The sequence below is a fragment of the Onychomys torridus genome, chromosome 23 (assembly GCF_903995425.1).
Source record: "Onychomys torridus chromosome 23, mOncTor1.1, whole genome shotgun sequence".
NCBI lineage: Eukaryota > Metazoa > Chordata > Mammalia > Rodentia > Cricetidae > Onychomys > Onychomys torridus.
In genome coordinates, this window is record NC_050465.1 from 39238523 (window position 1) to 39259415 (window position 20893).

Below are 20893 nucleotides of genomic sequence, written 5' to 3' on the forward strand. Positions count from 1 at the left end.
TGAAGTTGTTTGTCTGAGGTTTTTGCTTAAACTTGGTGTGTGTGTGTGTGTGTGTGTGTGTGTGTGTGTGTGTGTGTGTGAGAAAGAGAGGGAGGAGGAGAGGGAGAGAGGGGGAGGGGGGAGAAAGAGGGGGAGAGAGAGAGAGAGAAAGTATGAATTTCACCTGAGTAGTACAGTAGCTATAGAGGTTAAGGATTAAAGGCTTAAAAAGAAACAAGAAAGCATACATTCCCTAAGGACTTTCCAATACATTGTCTCACTCAAGGGTTAGGAATAATCTCTGAGCCGGGCATTGTTATTTCTACTCTATGGAGATGGATAATAACACCTTTATTTGTGCTACGTCATAATCAGGGTAGACCCAGGTGCTGCACAGGAAGAATGGCCATGACTATTACCCAACAGTGTGTTTCAGTGTTTCTGAGGAACATCTCCATCTACAATGAGTCAGCATGAGAACTTTCTGGAACTACCAGGGGGAAGTAGACATGCCACTGCAGACAACCCCCAAGACTCGACAGCAGTCTTTTGGTGTCACCTCTCACTCAAGTAACCCAACACGGCACCCCCTCCAGATGTACAGAGATAAGCCAACTGAACCCTGAAACTCAGACAGCAGTGGTTCTGAAGATGCCAGAGTTTGATGGTAACAACGTGGACCTGGACCTGGGATTTCTAACTTCCAGCCTTCTGCTGGTTCCAATGTCACTGCCTAATTGCAGATGGTGTCAAGAGACATTGCAGCCGCAAATGCTGGGCCAATGAAAAAAGTGTCTTATGTAAATGACCTCAGTGATTCCTCAGTACAAGGGAGAGGAGGGAAGCAGCCATAACCAAACTATCTTTCTCTGCTCAACAGGTTTCAGGTGATTGTGAACAGCAGCTATACCTATCATTGCACTCAATTCCATAAACTGTAGCGGCTTCACGGAAATCGATTCAATAGAAATATGGCGTACAGTTAATTGGAATTCTCCTGCTTCTTTTATGCTAATTCTTAAGTTTCTCAGATGAGTGAAAAACCTCATTAAGACAGGATAAATCTGTTTCTAAGATACAAATAAGCATTAAGGGGAGGGGGAAACCTCACTACCCAGGCACAAGTAAAATATAGTCAAACAAGCTAGTTCTTTAAGTAATGAAAGTCACAGTCATCCAGCTTAGTGCATCAAATATAGAAGATACTAATTAAGTCTGTGCTGCAGAATTCCCAGGCGCAGCTTGCAATATGCACAGGTGGGGTAAGGCACTTTGGCAAGCCCCTGGGTTGCCTCCATTTAACCTCATACATGCCTTTCTGCACAGGTGTTACCTGCTGGCCTTGTATATTTATCGCTAGCAGCTGCAAAGCGATGCTTTTCCACCTTCATGAGATGGGTGACCAAGTTGAGAGTCGGCTGCAGCGTACTCACAAGGAACGACAACACGGATACCATATGCTAGAGAGGTCGAGTATATCCACAAGACTGAATCCTCTTCGCCCACAGCAGTGTTGCTAGGAAGTCATTCTCCACAGTTATCAACATATCCTTAACACTAGAGTTTTGTGCTGGCTAGTGTAGATCAACTTGACCCAAGCTAGAGTCATTTTAGAAGTCAACTGAGGAAAGGCCCTGACCATGTTGCCTATCGGCAAGACTATGGTACTTTTTTTTTTTTTTAATTGATGATTGATATGGAGGGCCCAGTCCACTGTGGGTGGTGCCACACCTGGGTTGGTGGTCTTGGGTGCTATAAGAAAGCAGGATGAGCAAGCCATGGGAAGCAAGACTGTAAGCAACACCCCTCCATGGACTCTGCATCAGCTCCTGCCTTGAGTTTCTGTCCTGGATTCCCTAGGGTGATAGACTATAAGTTGTAAGATGAAATAAATCCTTTCCTCCCCAGTGTGCTTTTGGTCATGACGGTTTTGTTGTTGCTTGTTTTTTTAAATTCATTTTCAAGTATTTTTTTGATATTATAATATAATCACATCATGCCCCCCACTTCATTCTTTCCCCTCCAAATCCCCCATGTCCTCTTCCTTGCTCTCTTTCAAATTTATGGCCTCTTTGCCTGTGTGTGTGTGTGTGTGTGTGTGTGTGTGTGTGTGTGTGTGATGTGTGTGTATTCCTAAAAACATGAATACAACTTTCTCAGTCTATCTAATGTTACTGGTACGCATGTTTCCATGGCTGACCATTTGGTACTGGATAACCAATTGGTGTGCTCTTCCTTGGGGATGATAGTTTCTTCCACTCTCAGAATTTCTTAGCTGCTTATAGTTTATTATCTAGGGTTGTGGCCTCCTGAAACTTCCTCCATCCATGTTATAATGTCTACTGGTATACAGAAGCACTGTATTCCAAGTCCTAGAAGACCATGTTGGCCAACTAAAACTAATACACCTAGCAAAACTGCCTGTCACTGTTGAAGGAGAAAGAAAAACTTTCCACAATAAAAATAGCCTAAAAAATTGTATATCCAACAAACCAAACTTAAAGAAATTATAGCTAGTGGTCATGGTGTTTCATCACAGCAACAGAAATCCTAACAAAGACAAGCTTCTACTGACTTGGAATCAAGCCACAAGTATGATGACAGATGTTGCCTTGTTAAACCTGGCAAATCTGCCTTTGTTGTGTTTTGAACTTTGATACACAGATGAATGTATTTTACACATGACCAAACAGGGTACCTTGTCTCTCCCGACTCTGTTAAAGAAGGTAATCAGAGAGAATTTCATCTTTCAAACTTTCCAGTTTTCCAGTCTTCACATAAAACAGTGATTGATCCATAAACCGATATATTCATTCATATAAATAAGACTACTATAAAATATAAATTAAGCTGAAGTTTCCCTGCACTGTGTTGGGAATAAAGAATGTTATTTTCTACTTTACCTGGGAAGAGCGGTGATTTTTCCCCATTTCTCCACACAGAACCTTCTTGGGCCATTACTCCCTCGGAGAGAAGCAAATCCTTCATAGGGAATGCTGGATGTGCCTGTAACGAACTATCAACCACAGAAACAGAAGGAAAGGTGAAGCCAGAGACCTCATCCAGGACAGGAACTTCATTACTGCTAGGTAGCACTCCCAAGAGGGGGCACAAGTAGGGAACTTCAGAAGTCACTGTTTCATCAACATGGGACAACTAAAACAGATTCTGACAATCACTCAGCCTCACTGAGAAAGTGAGTTAGATAGGGAAATAGGAAGTAAAGCATTCATAGAAAATTAAGCATTCTGTGCAGTTGACCTGCTCAGATGTTTCAACCAGGTATATTTCCCATGACAGATGAACGAAATGGGTCTATTCATTAACCTAAACCCACTTAGCATCAGCCTGCCATCAATTTGGCATGAATTTTTGGATTCTGTGGCCTGCAAATCTGAGTTCCAGACCCTTAATCCAAAAGCACTAAGTCCAGGCCGACATGTAAGGCCCTGTCTTAGTGTCCAAGGGGCTTCCTCGTGTCTAATAATTTAGTGGCACCTTACCAGCATTGCCCCAGACGGAGAAATTTCATAATGTCACAAAACACAGCGACTTCTCCTCTAAAATATCCTTGGTTCTACAAAGTATGTCAGTCAAATGAAGGAAAAGGAGTATTTTAACTAACAGGGTCCTTTCTCACAGACTGAACATCTCTTTTTCTGATATGGATGCTGAATGAAGGGGGCCACTGGCGGTCACTACAAGGACCCAATTGTCCTGAGGGAATATGCCATTCCCCAGTTTTTCAGACTAGCCCTGGCACTTCCCCACAACCCTCAAGAAGTGCTCTGACTCGGCTGGTGATGCAGTACGTGGGCATGCAGTCAGAAAGGTATAGAAATATCATAGCCAGATAAACAAGGTTGGCATTTCTGAAGAATATTTAGCAATTACTAAAAAAAAATATATATACATACTTCCAACAATATAGTACTGTGTTACAAACTGATGGGCTAATGGCATCTTACCTGCAACAACCTCAGTCGCTGTTCATTGTTAAATCGTTCTACAGCAGCCCAGAACCACCGAATCACGATGTGATTGTCATGGTACCCTACAAACCACCACGAAAGCTCATGTTACTTTGATTCTTCTATCTTAAACTACCAAGAAATTAAAAAAAATAAAAATAAAAAAACAAACCACCACTCTCTACACAGACTGACATCTTTAAATGTTGTTTATAATTGGAGATGAAGGAACAACATTGTAAATATGATTATATGGGTATCAAAAGTTCAACAAGACAGCACAAGTGGAACCAATAGCTCTGTTTTCTTTTATAGTGAAAAGAACAACCAATAAGTTACTTTTTAGCTCCATCGTTTCTGAAAAATGCAATTGTTATGATGAGAAATGCTTAACTCTTTTATTAATTTCCATAAGAAACTATTTTGCCAAGCACTATACTAAGCTTGGGGGTCTGATGACAAAACAGACCCTCGCAGGACTTTCTGATGAGAGACACATTAGTCACACAATTTATACAAAGAAAGAAGAATGGAAATGTTTTTGAAGCTGCCTATATCAACCCCAAATGCTTCCCTAAAAGCTACCTATACTATTCATAATTCATAATACAACCAAGTAATTGAGACTGGGCGTGTAGCTCAATGACAAAGTACTTGCCTAGCAAGGGCAAGGCCTTGGGTTCAGTCCCCAGTAACACAAAAAGAATTAAAATAGAAATAAAACCAAATTATTTTCACACTATTTATTAACAAATAGGAAAGAGACCTTTAATTTTTTTCAACTAATTATCACAGTTTTACTTTTATTCTATACATTAGAAGAATTAATGAAATGTCAAAATTAAATGTCAGTATTATCTCACATAAAATGCCAATATTATCTCATGGTCTGGGTTAAAGCAGGGGTTATGGGTTTCTAACTTCTCAGTAAAGATAGTTATGCTCAAAGAGAAGGAATTCATAAGCAATCAATGATTCAAGTCAATTGATAGTCATATTTTACGAAAACTACTTTATTCAATTCTGTGCTGTGCTCCCAAAATGAAGGTGAGTAGAAATTAATTTGAATGTATCCTCATGGCCCCATAATTGTCAAACTGACCAGGAAATCTCCTTTTTTGCCTGCCATTTCATCAAGAGTACCTACTCCCCTTAAAGAAGAAAGAGTCTGAGTGAAGGGTAAACAGCATTAGATCAGGCATGGTGACCAGGTGTAATCTTGGTAGAGACTTGGTTAGTGGGCAAAAGATCAGTGCATTAGCTGTGTGAGGCACTAAAGTTTCCTGTCCTTATGAACCAACACTTCTCTGCTTCGCCTTTACTGTTTGTGCTGAGCCTGTTTTGAAAGAAAAATGACTGTCTCATCATGTCATCCACAGACAGCTGCTGGAGGAACAGATGGTAGATGACAGCCTAACTTCTTTTTATGTGGTGCCAACTAGCCGCACTGGGCAAAGATGGCAGCTTAGGATCTCGTCCTTTATCTGGACTCTTCTAAGGTCTCATTCGGGAAGATTTACCACTAAAATAGGTCCTTGATTTACTCACATGTAGTGAATAAAAATCTTAGACTGTGTAAATACAAAAATGAGTAATCCGATGACTGCCTTACTATTAGAATCCCCTGGAGTATGGGACAAGGGAATAATATTTACCACAAAATTTAAGTTAAGTGCCATATCAGAGAAATTATACTTTAATAAGTAAAAATATTTCAGCTAATAAAGCTTTGTATAATAACCAACATCATATATGGATGCTATATGTGTCCAGCCAGAGAAATTTGCTGCACAGTTTGACTTCGGAAACAGCAATGATGGAGACCTCACTTTAACATGGCCTTTCAGAGAAAACAGTAACACCACAACACGTCCCAGGAAATGCATACTTTCTTTGCTTGAAATTATTCGACAAAACGCTGGGCTGTTCTTAGGTTTCAGCTTTTTAATAAGAAACAAACCCAATCACGTTGGTCCAGATGACTAAATGTGTACTGATCTACAAAGAGCCACTTCCAAAGAGTCCCACTCAAAATGAGTTTACAACGGTTCCCGTTTCAGCCAAACTCAATGTTCCGGCTGAGAAGGGCCTTGCAGCTGGACATGCTGAATTCTGAGAACCCTGTCTTGTTCCTGGTGGAGTTTTAACTGTGACTTATAACTGAGAGATAGCTCAAGGAACTGAAGCAAGCCTATGAGGATTAGGCAGCCCAAAGGGTGTGGTATGTGGAGGTGTAGAACGTAGATCAGTCAGGTGGGGTTTGACCAGCTGGATATAAGCTCCCCATGCCTCACCAACAACGTCATCCGATAATTAATTGGTGTTCTCAGGATCACATTTCTTCACCAGCAATTAGGAGTTATGACATCCTCCGATGGGGTGTAAACAGGCCTTCCCCTTTTTTGACTAATGAAGTCACTAGGTACGGAAGGGACTGGCCTTGCCCAAGCTCTCAAGGAAAACAGCAGCAGACCAGTGATTAAAACAAGTGCCTTTGTCCACTATGTGCTCAGCCCTGTGCTTGAACCAGGCACCCCCAGTAACTTACATCTAGACATTTATAAACCCAGCCTCACCGCCTCTATATTCAGTGTTGTTCCTCCAGTCATTGAGGTCTATTTCAGCTGTGCCAGCGATGACCAGCTCCAGTTCCCGTGCGTCGAAGACAGACACTAGCCTGGCATCGACTACCTGTGGAAGAGAAGTGGTACAGGCTTAGGAGCCTAGAGTGATGCCAGCCACAAGGACACCTCATCAGACATGCAGGACACTGGGAATTTCAAGAGTACTGTGGTTATGCTCAGCGCTAGTATGTGAATCTTGCCATAGTCTCTACAGATGGAAGAAGGTATGTTTCTCGTTGAAAGCTGGTAGGCTTAGCCTCTAGAATTTTTGTGTTGGTTGATCACCATATACCACTGAACATGCTAGGTCTCCTGTGGTCTCAGAAGCTAAGCAAGGCAGGGTCTGGTGAGTACTAGGATAGCAGGGTTTTGCTTCACAACTGAGTATTGATTAATCCAGTTGTTTGTTGTTTTTCTTTTGAAAGAGATCCAGTGATCTCACAGAGAAAGTTACATGGGATATATGTGATCAGTTCTGGCATGTATACACAATCATTGCACATATCAAGTATGAGATTTGATTATGCATACCTGAGTATGAGTAAGAATCATAACTTCCATGTTATCAGTAGTCATTAAACCATTAAAATGGTACACCTAGAATCAGTAAACCATTCATTTCAGTGATCTCTAATAACATGCACAGGAAGCTTTCAAATGTGTGCTTTGGAGGTATATGGGAAGAGATTTGATTTGAAAGTTTGAATTACAGGAACAAGAGCAGACACAGTGAGAGAGAAGAGAAAAATGTTCTATACATGAAGCCCAGCAGAGCAGACAGGCAGCCCAGCTGTGGACTGCAGACATCTGCCATGATGCCTTACCTCATAGAAACCTCGGACTAGGCTCTCCGTCTGCTGCACCACACCCCTCTCGATCCTCCACTTCACCATCCTCTCTATGTACTCCTTCTTGTTCTTCTCTGTGACCGGAATATTGGCTCCCCCTGGTTTTAACTCTCGTTCGGTGATCTGCCATTAGAAAGCAAAAGAGCTGATCAGCAAACAGTACACTTGATGCTAACTGCTACCCATGAGCTGAGGTCAGGTGTCTGGCCCTTATCTGCCTCAGGAGTACCCCACAGCAGCGAGAAGCATCTAAGACAGTGGTTCTCAACCTTCTTGATGCTACGACCTTTTAATATAGTTCTTCATATTGTGGTGACCCCAACCATAAAATGATTTCATTGCTACTTCATAACTAATTTTGCAACTGTTATGAATTATAATGTTAAATATTAGATGTGCAGATGGTCTTAGGTGACCCGAAAGGTCACAACCCACAGAGGTTGAGAACCGCTGATCTAAGGTTTAGAATCAACTACACCTGATGAGCCAGTATAAAAGATATACTTAAGGAAAATAGAAACACACCTTAGTAAATCTTAAATTGAGAGCTCATTTTTCAAAGCATGTAAACTGCAGGAAACTCAGGAGAATCCCAATTAGTGAGAACTAATACACAGCTCCTGACTGAAATCTTTTGGTCTTCCCTTCTATCAAATTTAAAATAAAACCAGTGTGGTCTCTGCTTTCACACATTCTCCATGTTTCAAAGCAACCAATTACAGTTTTTTAAATCTAAATGGATCTTAATTAATTGTATATTATAATTAAATAATTTAATATTCAACTCAGGGATAGCAGAGACTTCCAAATGAATTCTGTATAAGATACATTCTCATGTCTCTAGATATGCTCATTTCTCATATCCATTTGAGTTGGAACTAAAAAGACTATTGATAACATGTAAATGCTTCTCACAATCTATAAATGAGAACATCTTAAACTGTAGTTGGCATGAGAGTAATCTCTGTACTCAAGCTTACTACAATTTAGTAGTCCTGGGTTCAATCATGTAACAAGCCCCAAATAGACTAGCATTTGATCTTAGTCACAGAATTAACTTTTCACCAGCCAACGGCCTTCAGTTAGCATGGAACAGACCTGTCCAAAAACTTCTTCGTTCACAGTGAACGTGAGGTCCAGGATGTCATGGATGTCATTGTCTTTCATCCACTGAAGGCTTTGGTGGAACTCCTCATCAAGGTACTCTAGATCGCTCAGGTCGCAGAGGCTAGGATGGCAGACAGAAGCAAACACACAGGCCTCGTTATCAGCACACTCCAGAATCACGGGGAAGGAACAAGACCCATTCCACAGGCCGTGGTACTTGGAATAGTCACAAGTTTGGCCGTTACACTACTGAAGAAGTGAGACAGAATTGTGGCTATACATTTTTAAATCCTGGGTACATGAAATGCCACAGGAACCGCTTACCCATCTTCTCCCTCAAAAATAAAGCCAGGAGGTACAAAGAATGGCTGCCATATACATGGTCATCCACAACCAGTGCCAGATCTGTACCTGGATCAGGCTGAAAACTTGCACCAAAATTCTCTTTCGCTGTCTTATCCTATTAAAATTTACTGTACTCCCAATTTGAATTGTTTTATTGATTTGTTTTTCACTTGTCTTTTTACAAAGACTGGATGCTGTAACGGATGTCCATCCATTTCCCCTTTTCTTGGGGTTCTTACTCTACCACTATAAAACTAGCCAAAGAGTTCTTCCATGACCACCCACTCTCCTATACTTCACTCCCCTGATGACGTGTTCTCTTCGCGGTGACAAGAGCTACCTGAGCTAGAGTTACTCTTGTACGCCCTGGTATAAGGTGGCAGTCATTAATCTGTTTTGTAATTTCTTGCCTTTTAGCTCAATTTCAAGGGTTGTCTCATTCGGTTTATTTTAGGTATCTACTAGGTATCGAATGTATGCCACACATATTAATAACTGCTTGGTGGACTTGTTGCTCTGGGGAGGAAGTGGTCTTGTTGGGGAGACCGGCACACCACAGATAAGCTAACATAAAGTGTGAGTAACAGCAGAGTAGGCAGTGCTAACATGCACAGCTAAAAATGCATGCTACTTCAATTAATAATCAAATAAGACTGGACAGGGCAATCCATGCCACAGCTCCAACACTTGGAAGGCTTGGGTAAGGACTGCAAGTCTGAGCCCAGCCTGGGCTAGAGAGTAAAACTCTGTCTCAAAAAGAAAGAAAAAAGAAGAAAAGGAAGTACCAAGACCGTGAAAGACGCTTAGATGAGATGGGGCCTGTATTACATTTTTCAGGATGAAGAAAATCTAGAGATAGAAAGGGAATGGGCTAGAGGAAAGGGGGGATGAAGGAGAGAATAACAGAAACAAACCCAAAGGCACAGAGTGCAGAATACTCCAAGCACATGGAACATAAGACACTCTCAGTAGCCCAAGAATGAGGACAGAAAAATAGTTGAGAGCAAGCCTTGAGGGCTACTCTAAGGATCACAGGGATTCGGGTTCAAGACACGGAACGGTGTAACCAGGGAGGGAGATGAGTTACAAATAGTTCTTCTGGAAGAAGAGACGGTTGAAAATGGGATGGGAAGCAGTTAACATACTTCAGTGATGTAGTCAGAGTAAGAGAGATGTGCTGATGAGGGCAAGGCTCTTAAGAGAGCAGAGGCAGGAACACAGAAACCAGGAGACGGTCATGCTGCAAAGGAGTAGAGAGGAGCGTGATCTAAAATGGGGGCAGCAAATGAACCCACGCCACAGGCCAACTCTGAAGGGCGCTCCTACCTCAACCATGCTGCCCTCACTGATCAACAATTTTCAGTGAAATGAACTGAAAAGATTGCTGAGGTCACATGATTTTGGTGGAAAAAGTACGCCACGGGATGCGGACAGAGGCAGGAAAGGATGCAGTGAAGGTTAACAGTGTCAACTAAAAGTCAACTGAAATACAAAATCGCCAAGGAGACCGCCTCTCGGTATGCCTGTGGGGAAATTTTCTAGATTAACTTAATGGTAGTGGGAGACCCACCTAAATGTGTGCAGAACCAACCTTTCCATGGGCTGGGGTCCAAGACTGAATAAGAAGAAGGAACCGAGCTGAGCACTCTCTCTGCTTCCTAACTGAGGATGAAATGTGACCAGCTGCCCTGCCGGGAAGGCCAGCATTCCTCAAATTGTAAGTTAAAACGAACCTTCTCTAAGTTGCTCTGGCCAAGGATTTTGTCACAGCACAGAGAACACAACTCAAAAACCTGTACTGTGCATCTGCTATACTTGTTTAAGGGTTCCTTCTGATGTCTAATCATAATAACCAAGAACATGTGTAGCATTAACTTCCGGTGGACACTTCAAGGCCCATAATGAGTTCCACTTTAACTATGCAAACTTGGGATCCCCCTGAAACACCCAAGAAAGCAATGTTCAGAGGACTGTTCACATGAGCCTGCATCTCAAGAAAGCAAGGTGGGGGGCTGGATTCCGTGGTGCTTAGGAGAAGAAGCAAGTAGAGAAAATTCCTCTGTCAGAGGGAAGCTGGGGCATGGGATGGAAGCTTCTGGAACCCAAGGTAAAGGGCACATCTGAGGAAAGGCCCACAGAGGACTGGGAAGAGGGAGAACACAGTGTCACGAGTGTCAGGGTAGGAAAGACCCAGGATAAACTGGAGGGTGTCAGAAAGAACTTTTAGTTTCTGATTGCCTCTGCTACCCCAGAGTTGAATATTAGTATCAGAAGTAGCAAAATGATTTAAGAAGGTAGGAATAAGAAGCATTTATCTTTAGTGCATGAGCTGGCTGTTTGGAACCTGGGGCTTACACAGGGACACTTTGCTCAGCCTGGAAGGAGGGGACAGGACCTGCCTGTACTGAATCCACCAGGTTTAAATGAATCCCCAGGGGAGTCTTGGCCCTGGAGGACATGGGAATGGAGGACAGGGGAACCCATGGCTGATGTGTAAAATTAAAACACAAATATAATAAAAAGGGAGGGAAGTGCAAATAATGTGCCCAATGTTGGCAAAAATAATAAATAAATTAGAGTGTAAAAAAAAAAGAAGCACTTATCTGGAGGGAGAGGAGCCAGAACCAACACACGTGGAGGGTGTGACTTAGGGGTCAATGTAAGCAGTGGGTACAGCTGTCAGTAAACCTAATGGAACTATGAGAAGACAACGGGAAGATGGTCCTTGTCACTCAGGAGGAAAGTCTTCCTAGTGAGCACACTGAAGTCTCATTCTGTTGGTTTTCATTTGAGGTCAGGACTTCTTCACTTTAGGGAACAAGAGGTCTATGGACTTGATGGGAGGATGTGCCAGACAGCTCCCGGCCATGACCAGTACTTCAGAACTTTGCAATTTAAGTCTCCATGTCTAGCTTCCTCCCCCTACACTTGTCTTCTGCTTGGTCTTCTAAGGGACCGCAGACTGAATAGGGGTGGTTTTGCTCTTCATTGTTACAATAATTGCTTTCTTTCCTTGTGACAGAAACAAAGAAAAAGTTCTACGGATGCTAATTTTTCATGTGCCCCATACACTGTTATTTTGATATAGGAAGGTCTCAAGAGAAGTATGGCACTGTCTATGCCTAACAAAGAAACCAAAAATAAAACCAAAATTAAACAAAAGAAAATGAACCTGTGAGCAAGAACAAGCTGTTGAAAGTGCTTAAGGCAAAATGCAGCACGCACTTCATAAAGGGGTGCAGGCTATGAGTCACCAAGACTAACCCACAACTAGTCTATTAATAATCAGCAATGATGCCGCAAGAATCTCAGGGCTGTGTCTGAAGTACAGTTGTTTTAAAGAAACATGTGTTGCCGCAGATGAGAACCAACTCTTCAGGGAGGGGAAACAAAAACCTAAGATTTGGTGGGTAATCAGAAATAAAGGGTTAGAAGCTAATAACTGTTTGAAATTGTATTTATTTTCAAAATCTAAACTGCTATTCACTCAGCAACTGATTTGTGGTAGTGTGCAGATAAACAGGGTCCTTGACAAAAAGCTCTTCAGGAAAGGACTTTTGAGCTTTACATGCTGACGATGCTAGCATAGACATTTGCTTACATTCTGAGAAGAGCCTTATAGAAGGGTCGCGTGAAGAAGGCGTCCAATAAATACTGGTGTATTAGTGCAAGCCCGAGGATCCTCCCACTGAACCGGAACCTGTGAAGGAGACACACAAGGCAGCTGAACACTACTGAGCAGCATCTTGAGTGCTGTGTTTACTTCCTAGAATGAACTTCAACTCTATGTTTGTCCAAGACTACCTGCCTACCAGCTTTATGAGAGGTTCTGGGCAATGTAGAGTATGTCTTCATTAGCCAGTGTTTACTTGTAGAGGAAATCTGTTCCTCTAATATTTAGGGACATCTTATCCTTACTCCATGTTAGCAATGTCACCCTGTATCACCCCGCATGCGACAGTATGAATTCCCCACAGCCTTTCGGTGAAATTTCCCCAGATCATCCCAAGAGGTCCTGATAAAGACTAAGAAGGTTGAGAAAATGTCATCTTCAGTTTGTGTGCTTGGATATTGGTTGATTTCTCTCATGCAAACTTTTCATGATGAAAAGCCCTTATGCAGACTGAGGAGCTTCCCATCCCTCCCTGTTCTCTCTAGCCTCACTCCTGATGGTAAACACCATCACACACAAAGTATTCATACATTCATTTGGGGGGCTTTCCCCATGAGACATTCTGTTCTCCAAAATGAAATGCTATTCTGAATCAACTTGGAAACTTTATTTTTCAGATCTGTTCAGACTGGGGTTTCTGCCTGAGGTACACAATTGTCTTCTCCATCACAAGTTTCCTGGTTTCCAGATCTTCAGAGTCTGATGCCTACCACAGTACTGTGGCTCTGTAATTTTAGTCAGGAAGGCTTTTTGATGTCAGTGGCCAGCAGCTTGGTCCCACTCTATTTCCACTCATGTTAGCACAGCTGTTCACAGCCAGAGTTAGGAGGCCGCCAAAGTTGTGACTAAACAAGAAGTTAATTTGAGGAGCAAGTCCTCAGAGTTAATGCTTTTCACCATCAATAGCTGCATGACTCCAAGAACCTTTCCCACTTAGGTCCTTTCTCTGTTACTATCAGTGAAAAAACAACCGGGAACAAGTTAATAGGAGTTATGTAAATATTTAAAGTCTACAAATGCAGGGATTTGAAAAAGATGTAAGGACATTTGGAAAGAGTGTAATTGGGGATTTTTCAGAATAAGTGCCTCCAGATGGAGATCTTGAGATTGTTTGCCTTGGTTTAGTGTGATCAATTAAGAAAAAGGCAATCTCTGCTTTCCAACGTTAAGTGGCTGAAACGTGCTGGTGTATGAGAGGGTGCTGCACTGACTTCCTATTCCTGCACTTGAGTTGCCTGGGGACCCCCTACACACACACACACACACACACACACACACACACACACACACACTCATGTATACACACACATGCACACACACTCATGTTCACATATACACACTCACACACACACACTCATGCACACACTCTCATACACACACACTCATGTACACACACACTCATGCAAACACACACTCATGCATACACACTCATGCACACACACTCATGCACAATCACTCTCTCTCTCTCTCTCTCTCTCTCACACACACACACACACATACTCACTCTCACACACTCTCTCTCTGATAAATATGAACAGGCCTCAGCCAGGGCCCCAGCCAGCTGTCCCAGCTCCCCTCACCCAAAGCCAGATTTCCCCAGGCTGTTAGTGAAGCTGCTTGGCCTCTACCAGATGGACCTGGGCAGTGGTTCTCAACCTGTGGGGTTTACAATCTCTTTGGGGTTGTATATTAGAGACTTACATCATGATTCATAAAATTACAGTTATAAAGTAGCAAAGACATAATGTTATAGTTGGGGTCCCCACAGCATGAGAAACTGTGTTTAAGGGCCACAGCACTAGAGGGGTTGAGCACCACTGGACTTGGGTCTTGCTAAGAATTGAATCACCCGTAACATTTCTCCAATTCAAAAGTTTTTTAATTAATTAAGTTTTGACAACAAAAATAAAATCCAAATGAGGTGTATGACTGATAATACAATTTTTAACCAAGAGGGGAAAATGTTTAAAGAAATGTGGCTTCCTTTTTTTTGGGGGGGAGGGCTACCACAGGGGAGGATAACTGTCACAGGAACAAAGTCCTTACCATTCGTGGTGATTGTCTACAAAAGCAGACATAGGACTTATTTGTACTGTGTATGTATCGTTGGCTGAATATTCAAATAAGCCATAATAGGGGTTAAAGAGCTCTCTGGATACCAGGAAGAAGAACTCTCTGGAAGGCCCACTGTAATCCAACCTGTAAAACAACAACAAAAATCCACATGCAGAATAATCAGCTTTTACTTTTTCTAGGTATTGGGTATATTTTCTTCTGTGTTTAACTTTCTAAAGAATACTTATTACCGTGATAGTCTGCACATCAGGGCTATCCAAACAAAAGTGAAAAAAGTTCTTATCTCCGTATTCTTGACCCAAAATAACAAACTAGACATTTATACAGCTCATACCCAAAGCTCCAGCTACCCATGAGACATGTAAATTATATTCAGTGCACTCATGATTTATACAAACACACACAAATATACATTTCTTAAATGTCCAATGCAAGGTCACAGGGAAAGGCGTGTCATGGGAATGTTTCATTCATACAAAGGAAAGCAGTTACATCTACTTAAAGGAAATGCAGGCCTCAGGGATTTCTGGAAATTTTCTGAATGGGGGAAGAAAAAAAGGTCCCTTAGGGAGATCAGAGGCCAAAAAAGAAAAAAAAAAAAGGAATGAGGATACAGCGAAAGTATAAATTATAAACACCGTGGAAACCTAGAGACAAGGAAAAAGAAGGCGCAGTAAGCTCTCTACAGGAGGTACTGGGGGGCAGGCTGGAACTCCAGCCCCAAACTCCCCTGCCGATCCCACCTGACTTGCAATAGCTTCAGGGTCAGAGGGAAGAGGATCTAAAGACAGTGAAGGGTTTGAGAAATAACCAGAGGCCAACGATGCCCAAGTGGGATGAGCGCAGTAAAGAGAAGTTTGAAATACAAGGCCCCTTGAGATGCTAAATTTAAAATGAATACACTGTATCAGCCCTTTTATAAAAAGTCCACACATAGCCATGGGAGTGAGGTGGGCAGCCAGCTTTATGCTGTTTGCTTTATCCTTCCCACCACCTCTACCTCTTCCAGATCTGTTATTTGGGTATGTGTGTGGTGTGTGTGTGTGTGGTGTGTGTGTGTGTGTGTGTGTGTGTGTGTGTGGCGTGTAGTGTGTATGCAGAAGCCAGTGTGTGTGTGTGTGTGTGTGTGTGTGTGTGTGTGTGTGTGTGTATCTGTGTCTATGTGTGTGTATGTGTGTGTAGTATGCATGCAGAGGCCAGATATCAAGTCTTCAGGTGACACCTATCTTCTTAAGACAAGCTCTCTTCCTAACCTGGAGCTCACCAAACAGGGTAGGATAAGTGACCAGTGAACTTCAAGGATCCACCTGTCTCTGCCTCCTCAGGAGTGTCTCTGCACTCCCAGGAGTGCTAAAATTATAAGTGTGAGCTAACAGGCCTGGACCAATTTTAAAATGGTGAGTTCTTGTGGTAATATATCGTGTACCCTAATAAACTTGCCTGAGGATCAGAGGGCAGAACCAGCCACTAGATTAGACATAGAAGCCAGGCAGTGGTGGCACACACCTTACATCCTATCACTCAGGAGGCAGAGAGCTGTCTGAATCTCTGTGAGTTCAAGGCCACACGGGGCTACAAGAGATTGATCCAGTCTAGGAGAGAAACAGAGCCAGGCATGGTAGCACACACCTTTAATCCCAGCACTTGAGATCTCATGCCTTTGCTTGGGAAGCACACATGACTTTAATCCCAGGAAGTAATATAGCAGGGCAGAGAAAGGTATATAAGGCATGAGGAAACAGGAACTCACTCTCTTTAGGCTGAGGATTTCGTAGAGGTAAGAAGTAGTGGCTGGCTGTTCTACTTCTCTGATCTTTCAGCTTTTACCCCAATATCAGGCTCCAGGTTTTTTTTTTATTAAAAGACCATCTAAGATTTGAACAAGTTCTGGGTATTGAACTCAAGCCCTCATGTTACTTACTGACTGAGGTATCTTTCCAGCCCCTTTAGTCCTGTCTCACTCTGTAGCCCTGGCTGGGCTGGAACTAACTATGTAGACCTCAAACTCCAAACTTGCAAAAAACCCACCTACTTTGGCCTCTGAATGCTGGGAACAAAGGCATACAGTGCCTCACCTGGCTTCCACTATTGACTTTTTTTTCTTTAAATGAAAGTGGAGTCATCTGGGCCTTTTCCAGTGATGGAATTTTATGACCTAGAAAATAATCCTGTTATAGGCAGAAGCTCTGGAAAAATAAAAATGTAAACAAAATAAAAATGACCTTTTTATGTAGTGATAGTGTAACTGAATTTGTATAGTGTGGACTTCAACAATTCACATATTACTTTCCCACTTTTGTTATATCTATCGATACCATTATTTACTTAATATCTATTTTCAATAAACCAACTTGGATTTTTTTTCACTGCACACTGTCTTACATAACATTTTTGAAATTTCCAAGTGCTAGTTCAACTTCTTCCTAATATACATGAAAAGAATCGTAAGTAGCGCAGTTAAAGCTGTCCAGCACGGCATGGGTAAAGACTGTAGGCGCCTCAATTCATACCCACAGTGCACCTGTGGGAAACCTACCAGGCAGAAAGGGGCAGGTGCTTGTGACTCTAGGTAGCCCTGTCATTATAACTGCTGATAAGGAAGTCAACTTGTAGCTCCAGGAGAGGCTAGGAAGGCCATCCTCAGGCCTCTCTGGGGCCATTCAGAGGTACCCAGAAGCTCAGACTACCCTCATCATGCAGCCTCTTTGTGGCTTCCTCTTCCTCTCCTAGCTCTGGCTTCGGAGGCCAGCAGCAGCAGCAGCAGCAGCAGCAGCAGCAGCAGACGACACCTTCCACTTGGACGGTCTTTGACACAACCTTCCAACAAAGACTGAAATGCCAGGTCCAGTCTACACATTCATCTAGGTCTTGAAGGGAAATGATTTCCAACAAGCCACTCCTGGTAGGACTCCATCTTTGGATGCCTTGGTCTCTGGTATCTGTTCCTTCTCTACTCCTAGGCAGGTCACCTCCTTTAGCCTTTTCTCACTACACAGGCGGGGATTCCCTAGTCTCCTGGAACTGACCCCAACCCTAAGGTGTGGCGAAGGAGCTAAGTCAGTCTGGACACTTTGCTTCGCTAAAGCAGGTTGAAGTTACCCCACCTCCTGGGAACGCCACTTCTTTTACACTGGTCTCAGCTGAGGAGTTGCCTCCATCAGTTTGGCCTGTGGGCATGTCTAGGTGGTAGTTTCTCGGCCACTGATTGATGTGGAAAGGCCAAGCCCACTGTAGACAATGCCACCTGTGGACGGGTGGTCCAGGTTGTGTATGATAGGTGACTGGGAGATTTCAAGCAAACTAGTCAGCAGCATTCCTCTACAATTTCTGCTTCAATCTCTTGCCTAGAGTTTCTGCCCTGGTCTCCTTGGATGACAGACCATAATTTATAGGATGAAATAAATCATTTCCTCCCCAAGTTGCTTTTGACCATGGTATTTATCACAGCAACAGAAATAAAAGCTAGGACACCAATTGTCCAAGATATCATGGGAGTAATTTTGTTAAATTACCTCATTTTTTCCAGAGAAGACTGAGGCCAGGTCTTGAACCCTAAACAAGTGTCCTAATTTCATTTTAATGTTATCCGATATGTCCTGCCCTTCAGTAAATTTTAACCGTCCATCAAGATGAGAACAACATTGCTCACAGAACAGGGCTTGGTAAACTGTGTCCTGAGGGCACACCCGCTGAAGCCCAGGTTATATAAATAAAGCTATACTGAAATGCACCGGGCTGGCTTGTGTGTAGCCTGTTACTGTGCCCTGATAAAATGTTCAGGTGTGTACGTGCCACGGAGAATGCACGATGGGCAAAGTCTAAAGGTGTTTACTATCAGTCTCTGTATAGAAATGTTTTGCTGTTGTTACAAAAACAGGGAGGAGGGAAATGCTTTCTTAAAACATCTGGCTTACTATAAACCTTTAGTGAGACTCCTCCAAGGAGCCATAAATACTCTCTGACTTACTGTGATCACTCCACTGCTGGGCTTTTTACTTTGTAGAGGCCCACAGGATCCCAGGGTCACAGGGAGCTGAAATAATAGGCAAACTGAGAAAGTGAGCCAGCTTTCTTGGGGATGGCTGGTATAAGCAAACTTGGCTCTACTGTGGATTTTCCATTAAAAATTACAGGGTGGTCCCTAAGATTTCACTTTGATTATTTCAATAATACTGCACTTACCAGAGCATATTCTAAGGACCCATGTGTATTTGCCTCCCCTGTAGATAAATTTAGACTTTGACCACACTTGGAGCAGGTGATTTTGTCATACTCCTTGTGCTGGATAGTTTTACGTCAACTTGACGCAAGCTAAAGGCATCTGAGCGGAGGCAACCTCAATTAAGAAAAGGCTTCCATAAGATCAGGCTGTAGGCAAGCCTGTAGGGCATTTTCCTAATTAGTGATTGATAGGGGAGGGCCCAGCCCTTGTGGGTGGTGCCAGTTCTGGGCTGGTGGTTCTGAGTTCTACAAGAAAGCAGGCTGAGCAAGCCAGTAAGCAGCATCCCTCTACGGCCTCTGCATCAGCTCCTGCCTCCAGGTTCCTGCTCTGCTTGAGTTCCTGTCTTGATTTCTGTGATGATGAACTGTGATGTGGAATTGGAAGCCAGATAAACCTTTTCCTCCCCAACTTGCTCTTTGGCCGTGGTGTTTCACCACTGCAATGGAAGCCCTAATTAAGACTCCCCTTTTGGCAGATTGATATTTAGGAGGAGCTAAATACATAGAGCTCCCCGATGCTCTCAAGAAAAGAAGCATCTCTTATGTTGTTATTTGGCATTTGCCAGTGTGAATGAACGTGAGCCAGTTTGCTATGGGGTGGTGGTACATTAATTCAGTGCCTTGAGCAAACTGTGCCAATCCCTAAGAAATGACTCAATCTGAAATGATTGTCACACAAGTGAATTGGCTTAGAAAGTTCACAGTGTAATATCTTCTAACGTGGTCAAGTTTGTTAAGACAACAATGACCTTACTGATTGGTTCCTCTTGTGGCTGAAGACAAACATCTTCTCTGAGGAGTTAAGCTGGAAAGCAAAACTCACTCCGAAGAGAAGAAAACAAACATCCTCTTTAGAAGGAAATGTACATTTAACTAGGAAACATTTTATCTTCCTTTTTTTTTTTTTCCAACTCTTGAAACATGAATAGAGTCACTCCAAAGTCAAGCTAGTCATTCTCCTTTAATTTGGTTTTAACTCCAAATGCAGAACTGCATATTTAGGAGTATGTCGTGGGCTGCAATTTTCTATCTAGGTCTAGCAAATTCAATGAAACATGTCACAGCAGGGCATGTGGGCACGCAGCTCCTATAACACTTCTCCCATATAAATAGTTAATGTGACTCATATCACAGGGATCGTTTGTTAAATTCCTGTTTGGCCAGTTAGGTCGGTTCCACAGCTAAAGGCTTGGCAAGGAAATACAGAAACTCTGGACAACGGGTGTGTAGCCACACAACAGCTGCATCTGAGGGCATTTCTGAGTAAGCCCAGATGTCGGTAGGGTGGCCATGGTGTCCCCAGCACTGCCTGCTGACAAAGCACTTTATCCATCATCACATTGCTGGCCTGGCCCACTACATGAGTTATTAGCAGCATTTGACATGCATTAAAATAGTTAATTTTATTCTCCTAAAAATAACCAAATCAAAAATACTTGACCAATGGAAACAGATGAGAGAATGTGATGATAGCCTCAGGATGTCACACTATCTTTTCCCATAAGTTTGTCCAAGCACACACGGCCTAGGAGCCTTCTGATTCAGCCACAGGCATTTAGAGCACAGAAGCATTCACTCTGGAGCCACTTAACAAGGACTGGAGCTGAGGAAGGAAGTCTCATAAGATACAGCTGCACTTGGTGGTACCACGCCAGAGTGTGGCTACATGGCATCCATCTTTGGCAGGCTAGGATGATTCCAATGATGTGGATCTCTCTCTGAAGAGAGAAAGCAGCAACCCAAGTTCAAAGGAAGCCCTACAGCTTCACAGCTCGGCCTCCAGTTTGGTTATAGGGTGAGGGCATGGGTTAATTAATAAGCAGTGAGCAAGGGACTATTTCACGTCATCCCCAACCCCTGGTTATTTTTATGTCCCTATCTCCGGGGAATACAGAAAGATCCTACTCACGGTCCCCAAAGAAAACTATTTGCATACGCCCCTTCCTAGTCGAAGTGTGGCTGGCGAGACTGATGACTGATGTCATCTTGACAGCACTTTGCACATAATGAATTCATTCTTTCTTAAATAAAGGTGCCCTTTACAGAGCT

The 20893-nt window shown here is 42.8% G+C and overlaps 1 protein-coding gene across 4 annotated transcripts in view; it reads right to left on the reverse strand.

Annotated features, from left to right (window-relative positions):
* Hecw2 (HECT, C2 and WW domain containing E3 ubiquitin protein ligase 2) overlaps nucleotides 1-20893 on the reverse strand; it is a 363598-nt gene that overhangs the window by 15980 nt on the left and 326725 nt on the right. For all 4 annotated transcript variants that reach the window (XM_036173112.1, XM_036173110.1, XM_036173111.1 and 1 more), the window contains 7 exons: nucleotides 14594-14746; nucleotides 12476-12574; nucleotides 8521-8650; nucleotides 7399-7545; nucleotides 6527-6641; nucleotides 3948-4033; nucleotides 2883-2995 (listed from right to left, as the gene is read on the reverse strand). In XM_036173112.1, coding sequence (XP_036029005.1) covers nucleotides 2883-2995; nucleotides 3948-4033; nucleotides 6527-6641; nucleotides 7399-7545; nucleotides 8521-8650; nucleotides 12476-12574; nucleotides 14594-14746 — 843 coding nt within the window. The remainder of the gene's footprint in view (nucleotides 1-2882; nucleotides 2996-3947; nucleotides 4034-6526; nucleotides 6642-7398; nucleotides 7546-8520; nucleotides 8651-12475; nucleotides 12575-14593; nucleotides 14747-20893) is intronic.